The sequence below is a fragment of the Cryptomeria japonica genome, chromosome 6, assembly GCF_030272615.1.
Source record: "Cryptomeria japonica chromosome 6, Sugi_1.0, whole genome shotgun sequence".
Classification (NCBI taxonomy): domain Eukaryota; kingdom Viridiplantae; phylum Streptophyta; class Pinopsida; order Cupressales; family Cupressaceae; genus Cryptomeria; species Cryptomeria japonica.
This window is the reverse complement of record NC_081410.1, coordinates 177606179-177628252: the sequence shown is the minus strand read 5'-3', so window position 1 is coordinate 177628252 and position 22074 is coordinate 177606179. Positions and strand designations below refer to the sequence as shown.

General features: G+C 34.7%; 1 protein-coding gene and 1 pseudogene across 1 annotated transcript; both read left to right on the top strand.

Annotated features, from left to right (window-relative positions):
* Positions 1 to 1948: 1948 nt before the first annotated feature.
* On the top strand, positions 1949 to 2665 carry LOC131052585 (receptor-like protein kinase 7). Its single transcript, XM_057987172.2, has 2 exons — positions 1949 to 2254; positions 2346 to 2665. The coding sequence occupies exons 1-2, from the start codon at positions 1969 to 1971 to the stop codon at positions 2663 to 2665; spliced, it is 606 nt and encodes a 201-aa protein (XP_057843155.2). The 5' UTR covers positions 1949 to 1968.
* Positions 2666 to 6183: 3518 nt separating this feature from the next.
* Positions 6184 to 9124, top strand: LOC131052583 (receptor-like protein kinase 7; annotated as a pseudogene).
* Positions 9125 to 22074: the final 12950 nt, after the last annotated feature.

The following is a 22074-nucleotide window of genomic DNA, read 5'->3' as shown; positions in this document are numbered from 1 at the left end:
CTTGGAAGATGCTATGTTGGAGTGGAAATTGATTTGGTATATCTTGTGTTGACTAAGGAGTCTTGGTTTTCAGCTTCTATTATGTACTGGAGTTGTATTTTAGCTTTTGGCATTTATGGTGGAGTTCACTTGTACAAGTGGTGTGAGGTAAAGAAGGTGCCTATTCCTAGTCATAGTAAATTATATGTCGTCTTTACATTGTATTTGGCAAGATGACTTTTATTGATGTGATAGGTGTTGTTGCCTTGGAAGTTGCTATGAGCAATGTGTCATGGGATTAGCAAAATATTGTTTTTGACACAACTTACCTCTTAGGCTTTGCAGTTGGTTTTAAAAATCATGTAAGCCTTCTTCTTTGTGTTGAAATCTATTTATATGTTGATGTCTTAGCTGATTTAAAAGAGGAGAAGAGAGGAGTTTATTTTATAGGGGTTACGCTGTCAGTTTTTCTCCAAGATGGAACAAGATGTAAATCTCCATGGAAAGGCTTAAAGCCTGTAAATGTATTGTAATTTGTTGCTAATTAATACATTGGCTCGATGTTTTGGAGAGGGGTTTTTTACCCGAAAGGGTTTTCCCAATGTATATTTTTGTTCTCTCTTCTATCTCATTCTTCTTGTTTCATGATTCTAAAGTATTAAATCTATATGTCGTAATGCTACTGAAATTTTCTTAGATCTATAAATTGCAATCACTTTCCTCTAAGATTTTAATCATGAAAAATCAACTATGTTTGTTTTCACTTTTATGACATAGTAATATGTGCTTATATCAACATGTTGTAATTTATATTGAAGAAGATACATGATACTAGAAGTGCATACTGATCTTAGATTATATTGAAGAAGATACATGATACTAGAGGTGCATACTGATCTTAGATGGCTTTCTGAGATGCCCCATTTACCTTCACTATCCCTAGGGAATCTGGGGATTAGCTCATGTTTACATAATTGATTTAAGTTATAATAACTTTGAGGGTGATATAAAAATGCAAAGAATCTTTCTGTTTTGACCATGCAAAACAATAATTTCTCAAGAAGCATACCTTCAGAAATTGGACAGGTATTGCTCTTGGGCAATATAGACGCAAGCAATAATAAGTTCTCTGGAGAGCTACCTAATGAAATAGGAGGTTTGCCAATGCTCTGTATCCTACTTTTGCAGCAAAACATGCTTTCTGGTCCAGTACCAGATACATTTAAGCTCCGCACGAATCTCTCTGTAATTAACCTTGTAGGAAATAAACTGAATGGTTCCATTCCTGAATCGTTTGGATCCATACAAGTTCTCAATACTCTGAATCTCTCCAATACTCAACTCAGTGATTAGATTCCAAATACCCTTTCTGCACTGCAACTAACCCTACTGGATTTTTCCACCAATAAGTTAACAGGGCCAGTGCCAACACAGTTTATTAGTCTTGGAAGCATGAATAATTTTTCTGGAAACAAGGGGCTTGGTGCGAATGAACATGAAGGCAATTTAATTTCTCTAAGCCCGTGTGCTGCTGCTGCTGCTGTTTCTCCTATAGCAGGATCTCATGCCAGAACCCTAATTGTAAGCTTCTTCTCTGTAGCTTCAGTGATCACTTTTGTAATAAGTTGGGTTTTGTACAAAAAGATGTACAAAGCACCTGAATCCCAGGAATCTTGGGATTTCAAGTCATTTCACAGGGTTACAATCACTGAGGATGACATTCTTCATTGCCTAAAGGAGGAGAACGTAATAAGCAGTAGCGGGTCTGGAAAGGTCTACAAAGGCGAATTAAGCAATGGGGAAAAAATTGCAGTGAAGCAGCTATGGAATAGCAAGACTGCGTAACTGAATCATTCAAGAGAGGAAGCGTTGAGAAACTGCCAATTTGAGATGGAGGTGGAAACATTGGGATGTATCAGGCACAGAAACATAGTGAAGCTGTATTGCTGCTTGTCCAACAAACACTCAAATCTCATTGTCTATGAATACATGAAAAATGGTAGTTTGTGGAACAGATTGCATGAGAATAGGAGTTCAACATTAGATTGGCAGACACGCTATAAAATATCGCTGGGAACAGCTTATGGGCTGGCCTACTTGCATCATGACTGTGCTCCTGCTATTGTTCACAGAGACATGAAATCCAGTAACATATTGTTGGATGAAGACAAGGAACCATGTTTAGCTGATTTTGGTTTTGCTAAATGCCTTCAAGTTAGTGGAAAGGGAAATTCTACAGCAGTCATAGTAGGCACCCATGGCTACATTGCTCCAGGTAAGCAATCAATATCATTAAACGAATTTAATTGATTTTTTTGTTCTTTGGGTATTAGAATTAGAATGAAGTCTGTGTGTAGTATTTGCAGAATATGCATACACATATAAAGTGAGCGAGAAAAGCGATGTGTACAACTTTGGGGTTGTGCTGATGGAGCTTGTGACTGGCAGAGGGCCAATGGAGGATGAATTTGGAGAGAACAGAGGAGTTGTTGATTGGGTCTCTGCCAAATATTTCTCGAGAGAGAGTGTAGTCGAGTTGTTGGATGAGAGGGTTTCTAAATTTTGTGAGGAAGGGATGATGAAGGTGCTTAAAATTTCAGTGTTGTGTACCAGCAATGTTCCTGCACAGAGGCCTTGCATGAGAGAGGTGGTACAAATGTTGTTGGAAGCATATCCCTGCTGTTAATACATCACTCCTCTTTTAGATTACATGCAATCAAGGCCTGGAATTTTGCTGATGGCTAATGGGTTAAGCGTGGCAAATCCAGGACTAGTGCAGAATCTTTTCTCTCTTTTAATTCAATGACCGACAAATTTGGTCCCATGTACGTTCGACTACATAAAACTTTTGTATCATGCAGCGTTCTAGAAATTTTTTATCTTGTCCTCACAATGTAGGAATTTATAGTCGCGTTCTCACTAGGTAACAAAATTTTGCATGAATGTTATACATCTCTCCGTACATATCACTTCTCTCCTTCACATTTATAATCACTCCGACCTCAATGGAATGCACTCCGATTAAATGTGCACTTTCCAGGTTTTTGAAAATTTGCATGATTTTAACGAGATTCTTTTTCGAGTTTTATATTATTATCTTAAATTATGTAATATTTAATGCTTTACAAGTGTACTGTGTTTAAATAATTATTAATTATATAGCTAGCAATTGTATTGAGGAGTGTAATAGGTATGTCAAGAAAACTTCTGACAAAGTTGAAATTGTATGGATATGGTATAGTATTTGATGTAAGGAACAATATAATATGAATTGGAGTTTGTTGTTAATTGAGAGGAATGTAATTATAAATAAATAACTTTTTGTTTTGTAAAATTTTTTTATGGAAAAACAATTTTAGATGCATACTTGTTTTAAACCTTCAATAGATAGTTTTGAGACTATGACTAAAATCAGCAAGATACAATCGAAGATGTTGTAAAACTAATGCCCAGTTATGATGGTGAATGGTGCATAAATGGTGTTATAGTTGAAAATTGAAATTGATGTTTCTATTAAACAAAGATGATATTTTATCTTGAAGTCTATTTCCTTGAACTATTAGTAGCATATTTTCCACATGTGGAGAATGATTGATTCCCTACACATAATAAATGATTTTTAGCTATATAAACTTCAACACTTATATTGCTTCACAATTCTATTTTTGCTCAATATTTTCAAACAAAAAATTTAGGGAACAAAAACATGAAAGACTCGATGTACATTTAGACTTAGAAAATGTTAATTTCTTGATAAATAAGACAATTCTATTTTTACTCAATATTTTCTAATAAATAACTTAGAGAATAACAACATAGATAAACTCAAACTTAAACTTAAAATATAAGAAAGGGTGCTATTTAATCTTCCAAAAGAAATAAATGTAAAAGAGAATTGAATTTAACAATTTCAACAAAAATATTTAAGTGTGTCCTCTATATACTATGAGAGTACATGAGGCTAAATTTGAAGATGGAAGGGAATCAATTCAATCAAATTGAAAAGGGGGTAACCCACCCATAACCTTCACTTCAACAAGGTACAAATTTTTTTGGGTCTTTAGGTTGATTTTATAAAAAATCTTCTAAGAGATGTGTTTTTCAATTGAACCTCCACTTTTTATATTCTGTTAGAATTTTGGAGCTGGGAATCCCTAGGAAACCCCCCTAGAAAGATGATCCAATCAGTTTTGGTCACCCAAGATCACATCAAATAGAAAGGGAGGGTATACATGAACAAATTCCTTAGAATAAATAATAAAATCAAAAAGATTAAATCTAAGATTTTGATCTCCATCATCACCCAGGGGTGTGAGGAGAGAGCATATGCTTAAAAGTGATAATAGAAATGCCATACAAAATTAATGCCCCTTAAGAAATTAAAATGTTACCTAGAGAAAAGAATGTGTATTTGGCAAACATTTTCTATAAAAAATTGTTAGTAATTTAGGATTTTTTCTTGGACAAGTGATTGTAATCTTCACAAATAAGGGGTTAGGAAATAGAATGATAAAATAAAATGACCATAAACCATGTTAGTGTCTATTGAGTTGGAAAATGGTGGTACCATCAAAATAAAGCATAGACACATCAAATAAAAAAAAATAGTGAATTTACTTACAAGTGGAATCGTAAAAAAATGTTGCATATCCACTGAAACAAGGCATAAATCCACTAATTCATATATCATTTAGTTTAATGAAATGTGCATGTGTTATAATTTAGGTGAACAACCACCAAAATATGTAGTGCATACATTGAAACATGATATCTACACAAAAATGAAATAATTTAGATAGAATGTGATTTAAAGGTGAGATTTTGATAATAATAAATTGGGAGTTAGATAATTAAAAAATACACAACACCCTCAAGTAGTCCAAGTATTTGTAAGAAAATGCTAATCTGACCAATAATATGCATAGTTCTATGAATTTATCTAGGCTCATTAAATAAATGCAATCAATTAGCAAACAACTAACTTAGATAGTTGAAACTGAAATAAATATGATAATTAAATAAGAGGATAGAGGCTTAGCTTTAGGATCAATTCATATGGACTAGTGAAGTTAATGTTGTTTGAAATTTTAATCTTCATTACAATGAATTGTCCTTTGATGAATGTCCTATAGCCTAAATTACTACACAAAATTAAGTGGATTGATTTCAAGCTTTATGAGGTCAATCTTGATTATCATGAAATTAATATACCACACAAGATTGATTTGAAATGTGTGAGAACAATCTAACAAAATTTGTGCCCAAAGTCTTGCTTACCTTTTCCTTTTGAATGTCTAAATTTGTGAAGGTGGTGTTTATAAATGGGCTTGCTAACTCAATAAGTCAACAAATTGTCTTTGTTCAAACCTCTTCGACCAAATTAATTGTGATGGAAGATATCAAATACAAATTTTGTAAACTTAGCTCATAATTCAACCAATAAGAAAAGATGAGAAGGATTGAATTCAAATTTAATGCATTAGAATTCAAGGATAATTTTTGCATTCCTTAAATTTGACTTAGATTAGTTCTAAGTTGTGTGAAAATAAAGTACAAAACTAAATGATAAATATCTGAGTATGCTAATTTTACCATTATACACATACACTATGACCTAATGATATATACCTAAATTATTTAAAACTAAAGTTGTAAAAAAAAATGTTGATAGTCTTGCTTACACCATCTTAAATTAATAAATCTAGTTGGATAAGATGTCTTAGTTAATACATTAGTGCTCACATAAACAATAAAAATAAATAACTAAAATTTCTATAAAGCTTTTTCTTATTTAAAAAATTTCACAAAATTCTCATTCCTACAAATTTCTTATAATATTATTTTTACTCTTATCAAATTTTATCAATATAGAAAAAAGTTGACATCTAAGACAAGATAAGGTTCATAATCTTCTTAAAGACGAGATAAGATTATTCACTATTAATAATACTTAAAAGTGGCAATCATTTTATCCAACAGTCAAACAACAAATAATAATTTCACACTTCAAGTACACTTTAATATTTAAAAATAGCCACATCTAATAGTTCACCGTTCCACTAACAATGCAGAACATATGCACGTTGACCGTTCGGCTCCCCACGTCACCCAAGCCAATGCTTCCAACTTATAGAGTGTATCCATGGACCTCCAATCATCTCCTCTTGCAAATTCTTCTTCTGCTTCTTGTCTGGACTATTTGGCATGGCTCCGACTTTCAGTGTTGTCTTCTTGATAATTGTACTTTTGAATTCTTGTTATGCAGAAGACGAGCAAGTTAGAATACTGTTAGACATGATGAGGACGCTCCATGACCCAACAAATGCTTTCTACAACTGGGACACTTCTTCTACTTCTCCTTGCCACTGGAATGGAATCACCTGCAACAGTGCAAGTTTAGTTACTACTATCAATCTGGAGAATACAGGGCTAATAGGTCCCATTCCTTCTTCCCTCTGTGGGCTCAGTGCCTTGAAAGCTATTCAGCTGGGTGAAAATTCTCTGTATGGAAGCATTGCAGATGTGTTTTGGAAGAACTGCAGTCACTTGGAAATATTGGATCTCACAACTAATTCATTGATGGGGTCTCTGCCAGATTTCTCTACACTGAACTTGCTGCAGGTTCTGGACTTGTCAAAGAACAAATTTTCAGGTAAATTTCCTTTGTCTGTCACAAACTTGTCAAATTTACATTCATTAGGTTTGTATGGCAATCCTCTAGATCCTAGCATCATACCCGAAAAGATATACAGCATGAAAGAACTGAATATTCTGTGGTTGTCCAACCTTAGCTTGTTTGGAACCATTTCACCATCCATTGGTAATCTTACAAAGCTGTTTAATCTACGATTCTCTTCCAACAACTTAAATGGAACTATACCAAAAGAAATTATAAGGCTTTCCAAGCTCTATGAGTTGGAACTGTGGGATAATTATCTTGCAGGAGAAATCCCTTCAGGGTTTGGGAACCTCACTTCTCTGATGACTTTTGATGCCGCCTCAAATTTTCTCAATGGAAGCCTCTCTGAGCTTGTAAACTTGAAAAATTTGGTCATCCTTAATCTCTATAATAACCAGCTTTCTGGGTCAATACCTAATGAGTTTGGGGAGTTCCATTATCTCAAAGAGTTGTCTCTCTACAGGAACAGTCTTACTGGGCCGGTGCCCCAGACTCTGGGGAGCTTGTCCGATTTCAGCATGATGGATATATCAGAGAATCGTCTTAGTGGTGCTCTGCCTCCAGATGCATGTAAAAGAGGAAAATTGGCGTTATTCCTCGCTGTTCAAACCTCTTTCACAGGAGGAATTTTTGAATCATATGGGAATTGTTACACTCTGATTCGCTTTCGGGTTAACAATAACAGTCTCAGTGGTATGGTCCCCCCGGGTATCTGGGCATTGCCTCATGTTTACATAATTGATCTAAGTGATAATAACTTTGAGGGTGAGATAAGCACAGAAATAAAAAATGCAAAGAATCTTTCTGTTTTCACCATCAATAATAATATTTTCTCAGGAAGCATACCTTCAGAAATTGGTCAAGTATTGCTCTTGGGCAAAATGGATGCAAGCAATAATCAGTTGTCTGGAGAGCTGCCTAATGAAATCGGAGGTTTGGCAATGCTCAGTAGCCTACTTTTGCAACAAAACATGTTTTCTGGTTTGATACCAGATACATTAGGACTCTGCACGGATCTCTCTGAAATTAACCTTGCAGGAAATAAACTGAATGGTTCCATTCCTGAATCATTTGGATCCATAAAAGTTCTCAACTCTCTGAATCTCTCCAATAATCAACTCAGCGGCCAGATTCCAAATACCCTTTCTACCTTACAGCTAATCTTACTGGATTTTTCCAACAATCAGTTGTCAGGGCAAGTGCCAACACAGCTGATTAGTCTTGCAGGCAAGGATAGCTTTTCCGGAAATAAGAGGCTTTGCGTTAATGAAGCCAACGCAATTTTCTTAAGCCCATGTGCTGTTGTTACTGGCACTGCTTCTTCTTCTTCTATAGCAGGATCCCATGCCATAATCCTAATTGCAAGCTCCATCTCTGTAGCTGCAATGATCGTTTTTGTAATAGGTTGGGTTTTATACCAAAAAAGGTACAAAGCACCTGAATCTCAGGAATCTTGGGATATCAAGTCGTTTCACAAGGTTACATTCATCGAGGATGACATTCTTAATTGCCTAAAGGAAGAGAACATAGTAGGCAGTGGCGGGTCTGGAAAGGTCTATAAAGGAGAATTAAGCAATGGGGAAAAAATTGCAGTGAAGCAGCTATGGAATAGCAACACTGCCAAACTCAATCATTCAAGAGAGGAAGCGTTGAGAAACCGCAAATTTGAGATGGAGGTGGAAACATTGGGATATATCAGGCACAAAAACATAGTGAAGCTGTATTGCTGCTTGTCCAGCAAACACTCAAATCTCATTGTATATGAATACATGAAAAATGGTAGTTTGTGGAACAGATTGCATGAGGAGAATATGGGTTCAACTTTAGATTGGCAGACACGATATAAAATTTCGGTGGGAACAGCTTACGGGCTGGCCTACCTGCATCATGACTGTATTCCTGCTATTGTTCACAGAGACGTGAAATCCAGTAACATATTGTTGGATGAAGACATGGAGCCATGTTTAGCTGATTTTGGTGTTGCCAAATGACTTCAAGTCAGTGGGAAGGGGAATTCTACAACTGTCATTTCAGGCACCCGTGGCTACATTGATCCAGGTAAGCAATCAATATAGTTAAGGAAATTTAAATGACTTTATTTGGGCGTTAGAATGAAGTTTGTGTGTAATATTTGCAGAATATGCATACAAATATAAAGTGAGCGAGAAGAGCGACGTTTACAGCTTTGGGGTTGTGCTGATGGAGCTTGTGACTGGCAAACGTCCCATTGAGGATGAATTTGGAGAAAACAGGGGAATTGTTGATTGGGTCTCTCACAAATATTTCTCCAGAGAGAGTGCATTTGAGGTGCTGGATGAGAGGGTTTCTAAATTTTGTGAGGAAGGGATGATGAAGGTGCTTAAAATTTCGGTGTTGTGCACCAGCAGTCTTTCTGCACAGAGGCCTTGTATGAGCGAGGTGGTACGAATGTTGTTGGAAGCACATCCCTGCTGCGAATCCGCTTAACATCTTGTTAATACTCCAATAGCATGCATGCAATGAAAGCCTGGGATTTTGGTAATGGCTACCTAATGGGTTGAGAGTGGCAAATGCATGGGATACGGGATGAATTCATAGTCAAGTATGGTCAATGTACATCACTTTCCTCCGTCACACTTGTCAGTACTCTTCTGTCAGACCGTCAAATTAAACCTTTGATGCAGTGTACTGTCACTCCGTGTTCTATGGAATGCACTCCGATGGAATTTGCACTTTCCACTGTTTGAAAATTTTCCGAACTTTAGCGAGCTTCTTTTGCCTTGGGACTTTTAAACTAAATATTATAGAAGTATATAGTATTTAAATAGTTGATACGAAATTTAAGTATATTATATTTAAAGTAAATTTAATATTATATAATAATTTATTATTTAATGAAATTATAATTGTTATAATTAAATTGTAGAATACTAATTATGGAATAATATTTGATAAATCGTGAAAATTTTAATTAGTGATTATGGAAAATCATGTGTTTTAAATAATTTAAAAATTCTATATGAAAATGTTCATATTAAGCAATCGCACACAAATTAAGATATATGAGTCAAAGACTTGTAGTTATAAATAGTATAAATTTCTTAAATACATCTACCTAAAAAAATGTGAAAAACTGAATTTGGAGCTATTTTATTTACTTCAAAGTTATTTTATTTTAGCTTAAAAGTATTTTATTTAAGTTAATAAATGTACATATGAATGAACATTATGTATTGATTATTTTAAAAATATTAAATATCAATGTTTTATGTCATGTAAATGATTATCATATTTAAGATAAAAGATTAAAAAAGAATTAACATGTTTACACCATTATACTCCACTTCTTGTTGTCATTGCAAAATGTCTCTTGGCATTAAAAATGCCTTATCAGCCTATATAGTAGACTAGCCTATCAAAAAAAAAGGAAAGAAAAGATAAAATGCTTCAATAATCTTAAGTGTTTTGTAATCCAATTTTTTACAAAAGGATAGAAATATTCAAAATACTCAAAAAAAATAAAAATAGAGCTATATATAACATGTGAGCCATAGAGAAAATAACTTAAGCCTACACATCATCCAAAGGCTATTAAAAAGTAGAGAACTAATTCATGTTTTGACATGTGTCAACACAAATCCAAACTTGTCTATTTGAAGAATTTGACCCCCTACAACACCAGCCTCCTCCTACAACCCTCATTCTATGAGAATGCAAAGATAATAGCAGGGGCACCATGAACCAAACACCACCTTATTCTTGATGATCATCAACCCAACAATAGGAGGCAACTTGAAGCCTAGCATTATCACCTAAAGGATGTCATCTAAACCACCAAGCTCTTGACTAGAGCAGTTTTTACATTCTTGATCATGTATTTCTTTCCACCTAGGTTAAGTAGGAAAACCATAAATATTAATGATATATTTCAATTTACATTATAGTGTGTTGATCTACAATCATTATCTCCCCAAGAATCCATTGAATCGAAAAAAAATATAATTTTGCTCTTGACCATAAACACACAATTTATGTACAACTTGGATGTACCACAAAGAAATGTTACTTGCCTTTATTTTCCTAACAATCTAAACAAAAATTTCATGATTTTGATTGCAAGGGGAGAGACCAAAGGTAGAAAAATAAAGAAGCAACATTGTAAACTCTAAAGAAAAAAATCCTTGTCACATCTTGATTTTTAGCATAAACCTAATTATTAAATATTGCATGAGCTTAATGGTTTTGATAATATGATTTATTGATTAATGATTACAATTTTATAATTAGTATTGATTAATGATTGATTAGTTAAAATGTTCTATTAAATATCAAATTATTATGAGATTGCTTTGAAATGCAATTAATTTTGATTACTGATTATCATTTTTGGTTACTAATATACTAATAAAACTTTGAGTTTTGTGATTGTAGAAAACAAGGATGAAGGCAAGAACATGATTGAGGTAGAGGCTGGCTAGCTTTCTGGTAGTGGTTGACATGATGTAATCTATACACATGTACATGTAGTTATAGTAATTGTTTGTTCTAAATGTGTGATTGACCAAATGTTAATTTTGTTGTGAAAAGTGTTTCTTTGAAGGGCAGGTTAGAAATATTTATTTATTTGAAATAATTTGAAATACAAAAATAAAATAAAATAAGATTTGATTGAAAAATAACTTTAGTTGAATAATTAAAATACAATAGTTTATTTTATAGACATTTATAAAAAAAGAAAAAAAATATTTATTTGACCATATACATAGTTTCTTGTTAAAATAGAGGACAAACATTATTTTCTTTGAATTAAAATGATGTTAGTTAAATTAAGCTAGAGAATGTATTATATTGAAATTTAATGTGTCTTTTGACAATTAAATTAATTACTACATGACAAGAAATAGTTAATTTTTTTTCAAATATGCATGTATAAGATGGTTATTTTTCAAACATGCGCTTTACATGAAATAAATTCGAGAGCACTTTACATGACAAATGGTACACATGGAAAAGATGGGACATCACTACATTCAAACCATTTTTCTTCTATTTATGCAAGCAAATCAAACATGAAGGGAGGCATGTAGTAGAAGTCACACCATCTTCTTGTTTTGGAGGATTTTTTCATCCACAAAGTCATTTTAGCTATCTGATAGAAAGTATGAGCCTACACTGTTAGGATTCCCACAGATATTGAGAGGGAGGGGGGGTGTGAATTAGTATCTAGCCAGTATATTGAGTTTCTTAACTTAAAACATGTAGAACATATTATAACAGTGTACCGATATGCAAGAAATAATGCAATAAACAGAATTAAAAACAACCACATAAGAGACACACCATAATACAATGATTTAACGAGGAAACCCGGTGTGGGAAAAACCTTGGTGGGATTTGTGACCCACAATATTCACTTATTGGCCAATAAGAGAATATTACTGCTACAAGAGGGGCCTGCACATGCCGGAAGGCCAAGTGCCTAGAGCACAGTGCTCAAAATGGAAGTCTCACTGACTTACAAAATGGATTGTATAAATCCAATGTCTTGTACTGCTTCAGAATAGCATCTATAATGCCAGATCCAGTACCGGTTTCTACTCTGCTTCTTACATAAACCCTTAACCTATATTTCGCATAATAGGTCTGCCTAATTACATTCCATATCTTGCATCTTTTTCTTCTCTCTCTCTCTTACAATGTTTTACAACGAACTCTTATATACATGAGTCATTTTACATCATGCCAAGTCGGCTTACAAAAGATTTTATAATAATAAATAAAATTTATTACAACAAAAATCCTGTCGGCCTCTATGCCGTTATGCTTCCTTTCCCTGTCGGTGCCGGTAGTCTAAGTGCTAGTGTAGAGTCTGCTTTGCTGGTGTCGGTATGATGTCGCCGATGTCATAGGATTGTAAGGTTGCCATCAATGACAAAACCTTCAATCACCTATAATGTCTCATTGGAGTGTGCATATGCCAACAATATCTCCCTTTGGCATTGATGGCAACACTCATGAGAAAATCCAAAAATGTGTCATCCAAAAAGTGTCCAAAAATGTGTGAACTCCCCCTGAGAAGATGAGTCTTTACCTATTATTTTCTCATACCACTACTCCCCCTTTGGCATCAATGACAAAGGTTGTCAAGATGTCAATAGAGTATGGTTTTATTTCTCAAACCTATAGCTGGGTGGTTACAATTTGAAAAATATTTGCCAAAACCAAATTTATGCTTTCCATAAATTTCTTACTATCTTTCAATGCTACCTCTGTTCTTTGAACTGTACCAGTGAGTTGCTGCATATGCTCTGCCGGTGTTTTCTGACCTTGTATTAATGCCTCAAAGATTTCTTTCCTCAAAGATGCTAGATAATCCAGTCTGGGACTCGGTCTTAGTCTCAGATTCTTAGCCTTGTTTATTATTGTCTCCTTTTCTCTTTCTAACTTAAGTAATTCATCTTCAAAACTTGTTACTTTTTTCTCAAAAACTGATAATGTATCAGGTGAGTTAACAAAATTGTCAGCAAGTTTATTTATTTCATCCTGTACCTTGCTCATTTTCTTATCTATGTCAACTGTCAAAAAGTTTGTCTTACACATGTCTCTGTATAGAGTTTTAAATTCCTTTAATGAGATGCATAGTTCCAGTAGAAGTGTGTCAAATTCTCTGGTACACTTCTTTATTTGATTTTCAAAGAATTTTTCTTTTTCTTTTTCCAACTTCTCCTTGAGTGCATCTTCCTTTATTTGGTCAACCGTTATTGTGTGGTCAGTAATATATTTTGACAATGTGTCAAGTTGACTTAAAGAATCCTTGTTATCTATATTACAGTTAGGGGCTATCAATTTCAAAACTGGGATTGTGTCATCTATAGCTTTATAAGCTTGAGAACTGCAATCAATTATTTTCTTCAAAGAATCCAAAAGAACTTCAGTTACATTGGTTGATTTGTAACCTATTAAGGAGGAACCAACATTCTGAATTCCGTCGGTGGAGGAAGTAACCAAGCTTGTAGTGACCTCTGGTAGGTCAGTCTATGTTTCCATTTCTTTAGGCAATGGTTTTTGATCTTCTCATGTTACCGGTGGCACTATTTCCATGTGAATCTGTTCCTATTCTAGAGCTTGTTGCTCTACTTGTCTCTCTGTTTGTTGACCTATTTTAGTCTTTGTTTGAGTCTCTACTTGTTGCTCTATGTTCTCAACTTCAGCTTTTCTTTCAGTATTGTCAATGCTGTTAGATGTCGGTGGCTCACTAGCCATATTTGTCTTGTCAGTTGTATCTTTGTCTATCACAATGTTGACCTTTTGAGTATCAACGTTTACTGTGTATAGTACCTCAGGATTAGGATTTGCATCCTTTATACCCATACTTTCATCTACCGATTTATCTTCTGTTGTTCTTACCGGTGGAGTAATCAGAGGCGGTGGGGATAAGTTATCTTTTATTTTTAAACTTGGGGGACCACCAACCTTTCCTTTACCCTTATCTTTGTCCTTTTGATAGACTTTGATAGGCTTGGGGTTCTGGTACTCTTCCTACTTTTCCTTCTCCACAAGGAATATATCCCATGCATTTTTTGTTTCCTCTGTTACTTCGTTCACTCTTCCAACCATTAATGCAATATGCCAATGTGCAGTAGAGAATACTGACCGGTTGGCTTCTGCAATTAAGTCATCTATCTCCTTAGGTGAGTTTACTGGGTAAACAACAAGTAACTTTTCAATTTTTATTTTCTTATCAAGCTCCACAATAGCTTGTCTCCTTGCTTCCAATCTCTTATAAAGTTCACTTGGTATTTCATCTACAACTTCCATTAAAAACTTCTTATAGATGTCCATGTGTAAGATAACACCATTTTCAACTTGTTCTTTTTCATCTGCTGACAGTGTATCATAGACCTTTCCTATGTTCTTGATTTTCCCTTCCTCTGTGATTTCATATAGTAATTTGTCAAGAGGGGCCATGTTTTGTTTAGTCTTCTTCTTCTTTGGTGTCAACTTTTTCTTTGGTGTAGTCTTTCTAACCGGAGACCTCATTGCCTGTTGTTTTTGTCTAGTCCTTCTAGGCGAAGGTGTGGATGTCAGTGAAGGATCCCTTTTCCTTACAACTCTTTTGAAAGCTGTAGGCATGCCACTCTTCGAAGAAGTAGCTACCGGTGATAGGTGAGTCTCAGGCTACAGAGTTCCTAACTCATCCTCGGTGATACTAGTTTGTTTCAATACATCTTCTTTAATAGCCTTAGCCTGTCTAGAACCTCTTCTCACAACTGCTTCAACCTTTTTCACTCTCTTCTTAGATTGAATTTATTTTTCTATGGTCTCAACACTACCAAATACTTCTTCCTTTGGTTCATTAGGAGCTTCCAGAAGGGTTTTAGCATAAGTCTCAATGATATGATCATCAATCTCATAACCCATCTCTGTTACCCAAATTGTTCTTGGGATGATTGCTTCCATCCAGATCTCATCCTTTTTTATTACAAAACATATGTCATCCTTGTATTTGTTGACAATCTTCGGTGATAGTCTGATTCTTTTGTTCATCCTAACCTTTAGTGCTTGAAAATAGTCACTGATATTCTTTTCTTTGCTTTCACCCATGTTGCTGAATAGGTGTGACAACTGTTTTCCTACCGGTATATCAAATCCAAGGTTCTTATGGCCAATACCGGGAACCTATTTAGTTATGTGTAGCATCAAGCATACAAGTAGATTTCCAAATCTAAATGTTCCTTTCTTATCCTTCTTGATTTTGCCTAAGTTATCAATCAACTCATCTTTTAACCATTCACATACATCAATTTTCACATTGTCTTTAACCATGTCATAAGCACTTTTTATGCATAAACTGGAAACTGAATTGAGTCTATTGGCATGAGTTGCTTTGTAACCAAGAATCATGCTAATGAATCTTACATTTATATCAGTTACATCATTAACCCTCAATGATCTCTTGTCGGATGTGGCACCTATTAGTTTGGTTACTAGGTCATTTGAGACCTTCTTAGTCTTGTCTGGTCTGTTACTGGTGGAAGGTAATCCTGTTATAGCTTTCACAACTTCCTTTGTGATTTTGTGGACTGAATCTATCCAAAATAAAGCACCATGAACCCTGCTCAATACTATCCTAATAACATCCTTGGGAAATTCAGGAATGCAGAGGATTTCGGTGAATCCTAGGGTTTCAACAATTTTATGTTCAGGCTTCACATTTCTGGAATCATCATAGATAACTGTTTTGTACATGTTCTTGATTTCTTCATCTCCTAGTTCTTCTATGTGACAGTGGATGTAGATTCTAGGGTCTTCTGCATAAACAACACCGTTGGCAATTTGGGAGAATGCACCTATGTTATCATCCTTTTTGGCTACTCGGGAACTAACTGAAACACAGGCCTAGGGTGTTTGATAACCTCAACTACAGTAGGGTTAGCTATAAATTCAGGTGCAGAGGAGGATGCCATGATAAATACCTTTATCTGCCTTTGGAAAGATGAATGCTGAAATCTTTTGCTTCTTCACTCGAGATGCCTTTGCTTTGGATATTTCACGCTCTTCAAGTGTTTGAATTCACAGTGAAGTGAAATGGAGCCAAAACCTCTGATTTATAATGCCAACTACCACAATTAATGCTCACCGATTAAGTTATCACTTAACTTCATTTGCCGGTATAGAAGTAATTTTTACTTTTTATTATTATTTTTTCATCAACCGAGGGAATAATAGCATATGTCATTTGAATGCCAAACCCTCAAGAAAACATTCTTCAAATTGATGAAGAGCTTCCTTTCGGTGGAGTACTACTCTGTTCTGTCGATAGAGTGTTGATTGGTTCTACTGGTGGAGGAGTATTCCCAACAATATTTGGGTCTGACTTTCTAATCCATTGTTTTGAAAATTCTTGCTTAACCTCTTCAACTGTACCTTTTAAGCTAGAACTTTTGTTGGCTGCCAGTGATCCTTTGCTTCTACAGAATTTAGCAATATGCCCAATTTTGTTACATGCATAACAAGTCACATTATTCTTCTGAATAGCTTTCCCATAACCTATGCCAGTTTGTGTTCTACATTGATTAGATAGGTGTCCAAATCTTCCACAAACATAACATCTAACATTCATTCTGCAATTTTCAGAGTTATGACCAACTTTGTTGCATTTTGAACATTAACTGATGGGTGCATTGGTGTTCTGATAACTTCTAGATCTACATTGATTTTCTCTATGACCATGCTTATTACAGTTAAAGTATTTTCCATTGAATTTATAAGCATTAGGTTGTCTTACCAGTTTACTATGATCCTGTGTGTTTGCAGTACCAAAACTTTCTCCAACTTCAAAGCCAATTCCACAAGTGTCACCTTTGGGTTTCTGATTCTTCACCAAGTTATCAAGTTCTTTTGAGCTTTTCTTGAATTTTTCTTTATGCTGATTAGCAACAACCAGTTCTCTTTCTAAGATCTCTTTCTGCCTCGTCAGTTCATTGGAGTCATTCTGTGTATGCTTCAGATCTATCTTCAACAAATCATTTTCATAGCTAAGTCTTGTGTTTTCATTTGCTGCATCACTTAGTCTTTTGGTCAATTCTTCTTCATTCTTCTTTCTATCTTCAATTTCTTTACAAAATCTCATAGTCATATTCTGCATCTCATTCTTTGTTGTCATGTTCTCTTGTTTTAGCTTGCATATCTGCTCATTAAGGCTTTCTTTTTCATCATCCTCAATTTGCATCTTTTCACAAAGTTCTCTTCTCTTGTTTCTTGCAATGGTAAGGTTTTCTTGAAGTGCTTGAATGATTTCCTAAGCTACCTTTAGATCATCTTCAAGTTTGATATTCTTCAACTTTTATGTATCAAAATCTGAGAGAGTTGCTTCCAATTGCTTCATCAAGTTTTCCATGTCGACCGGTGTTAAGATCTTCTTCAAGCTGTTAGACTTCTGAAAATAGAGGACCAGGATCTGATACCGATTGTTAGGATTCCCACAAATACTGAGAGCGGGGGGGGGGGGGGGGGGTGAATCAGTATCTAACCGGTATATTGAATTTCTTAACTTAAAATATGTAGAACATATTATAACAGTGTACCGGTATGCAAGAAATAATGCAATAAACATAATTAAAAACAACCACATAAGAGACACACCATAATACAATGATTTAACGAGGAAACCCGGTGTGGGAAAAACCTCGGTGGGATTTGTGACCCACAATATTCACTTACTGGCCAATAAGAGAATATTACTACTACAGAGGGGCCTGCACATGCAGGAAGGCCAAGTGCCTAGAGCACACTGCTCAAAATGAAAGTCTCACTGACTTACAAAATGGATTGCATAAATCCAATGTCTTGTACTGCTTCAGAATAGCATCTATAATGCCAGATCCAGTACTGGTTTCTGCTCTGCTTCTTACATAAACCCTTAACCTATATTTTGCATAATAGGTCTACCTAATTACATTCCATATCTTGCATCTTTTTCTTCTCTCTCTCTCTCTTACAATGTTTTACAATGAACTCTTATATATATGAGTCATTTTACATCATGTCAAGTCGGCTTACAAAATATTTTATAATAATAAATAAAATGTATTACAACAAAAATCTTGTCGGCCTCTATGTCGGTATGCTTCCTTTCTCTGCCGGTGCCGGTAGTCTAAGTGCTGGTGTAGAGTCTGCTTTGCTGGTGCTAGTATGATGTCTTGCCGATGTCATAGGATTGTAAGGTTTCCATCAATGACAAAACCTTCAATCACCTACAATGTCCCATTGGAGTGTGCATATGCCAACATACACAAGTCGATCCTAGCATCATCCTTTTTTGTTGTGGGAGCTTTGCACTCAGCAAGGCTGATTACCTTGTGGGCTCATTAAGAACCTTTCCACTTCACAAATAGACCAAGAACCCAAAAATCAATTCTAACAGAAAATGGTCGCATAGGTTCTGAAATTCTAAAGTTCACACCTAACAATTTCATTTGCTTGAAAGTTTCTTAAGCAAATTTACCCAGTCTAGTTTTTTTGTACCCTGCAAGATCTTGAGTCAATTCTTTAATGGACGTGCAAAGGAATAAAATCCTCCTTAGTCGACTCCAAGCCTAGTAAAAATTGGCCTTCTCTATGAACCATTATTGCACAAAACATAGGTCCTTGAGTTTTCTCCCCTACCTACCTCTTGCATTTCTTGAAAGTATATAGGACTTCATCATCCCAACCATTTTGTGCATAACTTGTGATCATTACCATTCAAGATATGTTATATCATTGAGATATTTTGTCAAGCATATCACCTGTTATGCTTAAATCTCCACAATTTGCATAAATATTTAAAAGATTGCTTTTGATAGTAAGATGTGACTGCAATCTTATTTTAAAATCTCTCCATGAATCTTTTCATGATCTTGTTTTACACCATCCTTCTTTATCATCTGTAGCACTCGTCTCACATGGATATTAAAGAAATGGGTAATATAGGTTTTTTGATGAAGCAAATCAAATTACAATCTGAGCCCTGAGAAATGATTAATATTTGTCAAAACACTTCACAAACATAGTCTATTGTGTAGTTAATCTCAATGTCCAATAATGTTCAATTGTCGTTAAAATTTGCATGCACTTTAGAATTATATTTTTTGGTGCTTGTACTTTGTATTTGAATGTGACATTCTATTATGTGTGTGGGTATGAGTGATGATGTTGCATGCTAAATATACTATTGGACTTTTGAAATGTGATAATGCATACCCCAAGTGCCATGGTGTTTCATAATCTGGTATCTAGCTTATTGCATCAAATTCTTTGACTCATCAAATTCATGCAAACTAAGTGTCTAAGAACCTCTTATTAGAACCTTAATGTAAGGAAATAGAGGCTGATTTTATTCTAATGTTTGTTCCTACATTATAATTCAGTGTGTGATTTTGATGAGGACTCCTTGTAAATAGTCTCTTCGTTATTAGAGTATTTTAGAGTTACTAATAACCTTCTTGAGTTGGGTGTAGTAGTCAGTAGGGTGAATGATTAGCTTCTCTTTGGTCATGGATACCCTTGTGCATTAAGTCACAAAGGCAAACCGATCCATTTTGTTTAAAGTTTCTCATTTGATAATCCTAGTCACTTAAATTTTACTATTATATCCTTGTCCATTAAATCACACCTACTTTTAGACTACGTTTTATATAAGCCCCTTCACTCAATCCTCCTATTTTTGTTGGACATGAAACATAACAACCATTATGTTTTGCCTCCAATATCTTTTGGCTCTTCACATTCCGGATAATGATATTATGTTTATTAATAAAGAGCAAGTTGTTGTAGTATGTAATGCATAGAAAACTGTGATTAATAAGAGATTTTCCCCTACTTGAAAATGGATGTAGCCATATTGGTAAGCCACTATAAATCTTGTGTTTCATGTCTTCACCTTTTTTATGTTTTTATATTTGATTCTCTCAATCTTTATAATTAACAATTGGTATCAAAGATCGATGAATGAGTTGTTTAGAAACTGATGAATAATATCTAGAAAAATGGAGGAAGCGGATAAATTTAGAATAGAGAAATTCTAAGGGAAGAACTTAAAATCGTGGAAGGTGTAGATGGAATCACTACTAATCAAAGGAGAGCTCTCTCTTGTAATAGAAGGAAAAGATAAGAAGCCAACTATGATGGTTGATGAGGAGTGAGAAATTAGATAGGAAAGTGAGAGCAACAATCTTTCTTTCTTTATCCAGCAATGTTCTCTTTAATGTTTCAGTTGACAAGACATTGAAGGAATTATAGGATAAAAAAATTTCTATATATGAGATGTCTTGGCTTCAAACAAAGTTTTCCTTATGAAAAATTTGTACAATTTAAAAATGAAGGAAGGAGGAGTTATGTTGAATCATTGCAATGAATTCAATACCTTAATTAGCCAATTGATTTCAGTGAGCATAAGTTTGGAAGACAAAATTAAAGCCATCTTGTTATTTTCTTCTCTACTGGATAGTTGGGAAGTTGTAGTGATGGCAATCATCACTTCGATATCTAGCAAAGGAAAACTCAAATTCGATGATGTTGTTGGTGCTCTTCTCAAAGAAGATATGAAAAAGAGAAATCAAGGGTGCTCATCTGGTGATGATTTGATTTTTGGCATTAGGGGATGATCTCAAGATAGAGGTAGAAATAGAAATATGAAGAGATCCAAATCTACAAGGAGATCAAAGTCAAGAGGGAGAAATGGGCAATGCTAGTTTTGTAGAAAATAAGGACATACCAAATAGAATTTTTGGTCCTACAAAAGGTGCAAAATCAATCAAAGGCTGTAGTGAAGCTAACACTAGATACGAAAAAGATGAAGGTGTTATATTCTTGTAAACAACCGAAGTTACTATTAATTCATGGGTGTTGGAATCTGGTGCTTCCTTCCATGCAACCTCATGCCAAGAAGCCTTTAAAAACTATCAAGAAGGCAAGTTTGAAAATGTTTATCTTGGTGATAATGCCATATGACATCATTGGAATGATGTTAGTATTGAAAAATGGAAATAAATGGCTTTTGAGAGATCTGAGACATTTTCCCAAACTAAAAAGAAATATTCTTTTTGTAGGATAGCTTGATTCTCAAGGATATAGCATCACCTTTTCTTTAAACACTTGCAAGGTGACCAAAGGAGCCTTGGTTGCAAGAGGCAGAAAATTGTGTACTTTATCATAGAGATTTCACACACTTCATAATCATCTGATATGTCGCCAATTTATTTTTTACATCACAACACTTCACATCAATTATCACATCTTAATACATAATTTAACCTTCCTTATATATCATCCGCAACGTCCCAAAATATCAATTAGGTCAGCTCAAATAGGACCTAACAAATGAAATGTGTGGCCTAGAAAAAGTCAGCTTCAACCATATGTGGATCAACCTAGAACTTAATTAAACTCCAGTCATGTCATGGAAAATCCTTTAAAGCCAATGAAATAGGTTAGGATCAACCACAATTGAAGCACCATGCCTGATCGACTCAAATATCAACACCACTGTCAAAATTGCTAACTATTTTTCTTCTTACCATCGAAGAGGAGACTTAAAAAATTATGCAAACCAAGATGAAAGCACTAGAGAGAATCTAGAACCTTTATGCAAACATCTTCTTAAGTAATCAATCATCAAGTGTTGATGCAAAAGAACAACATTACTAAACTAGTAAACACTATGTAGACTAGACAAACTATGTGACATCAACATAATAAATATTACGCTTTGAAACACCAACACACATGACACTCATATCACTAATCTAATACATCATCCTTAACATCTTCCCAAAAAATGCACAATCATACTAATCATTGCGGTAGAATGTAGAGCATTCTAGTGATCCTATTGAGATATGGTTCGCTATTAAAATGTGATATGAGGAACAAAACCTCCTAACTTTTTCTGTAGT

What these genes read in the sequence shown, in the direction of transcription:
- LOC131052585 (XM_057987172.2), top strand. Translation starts at nt 1,969, where the DNA reads ATGAAAAATGGTAGTTTGTGGAACAGATTGCATGAGAATAGGAGTTCA. An exon ending in CCATGGCTACATTGCTCCAG is followed by an intron (nt 2,255 to 2,345) that starts GTAAGCAATCAA and finishes TAGTATTTGCAG; the next exon opens with AATATGCATACACATATAAA.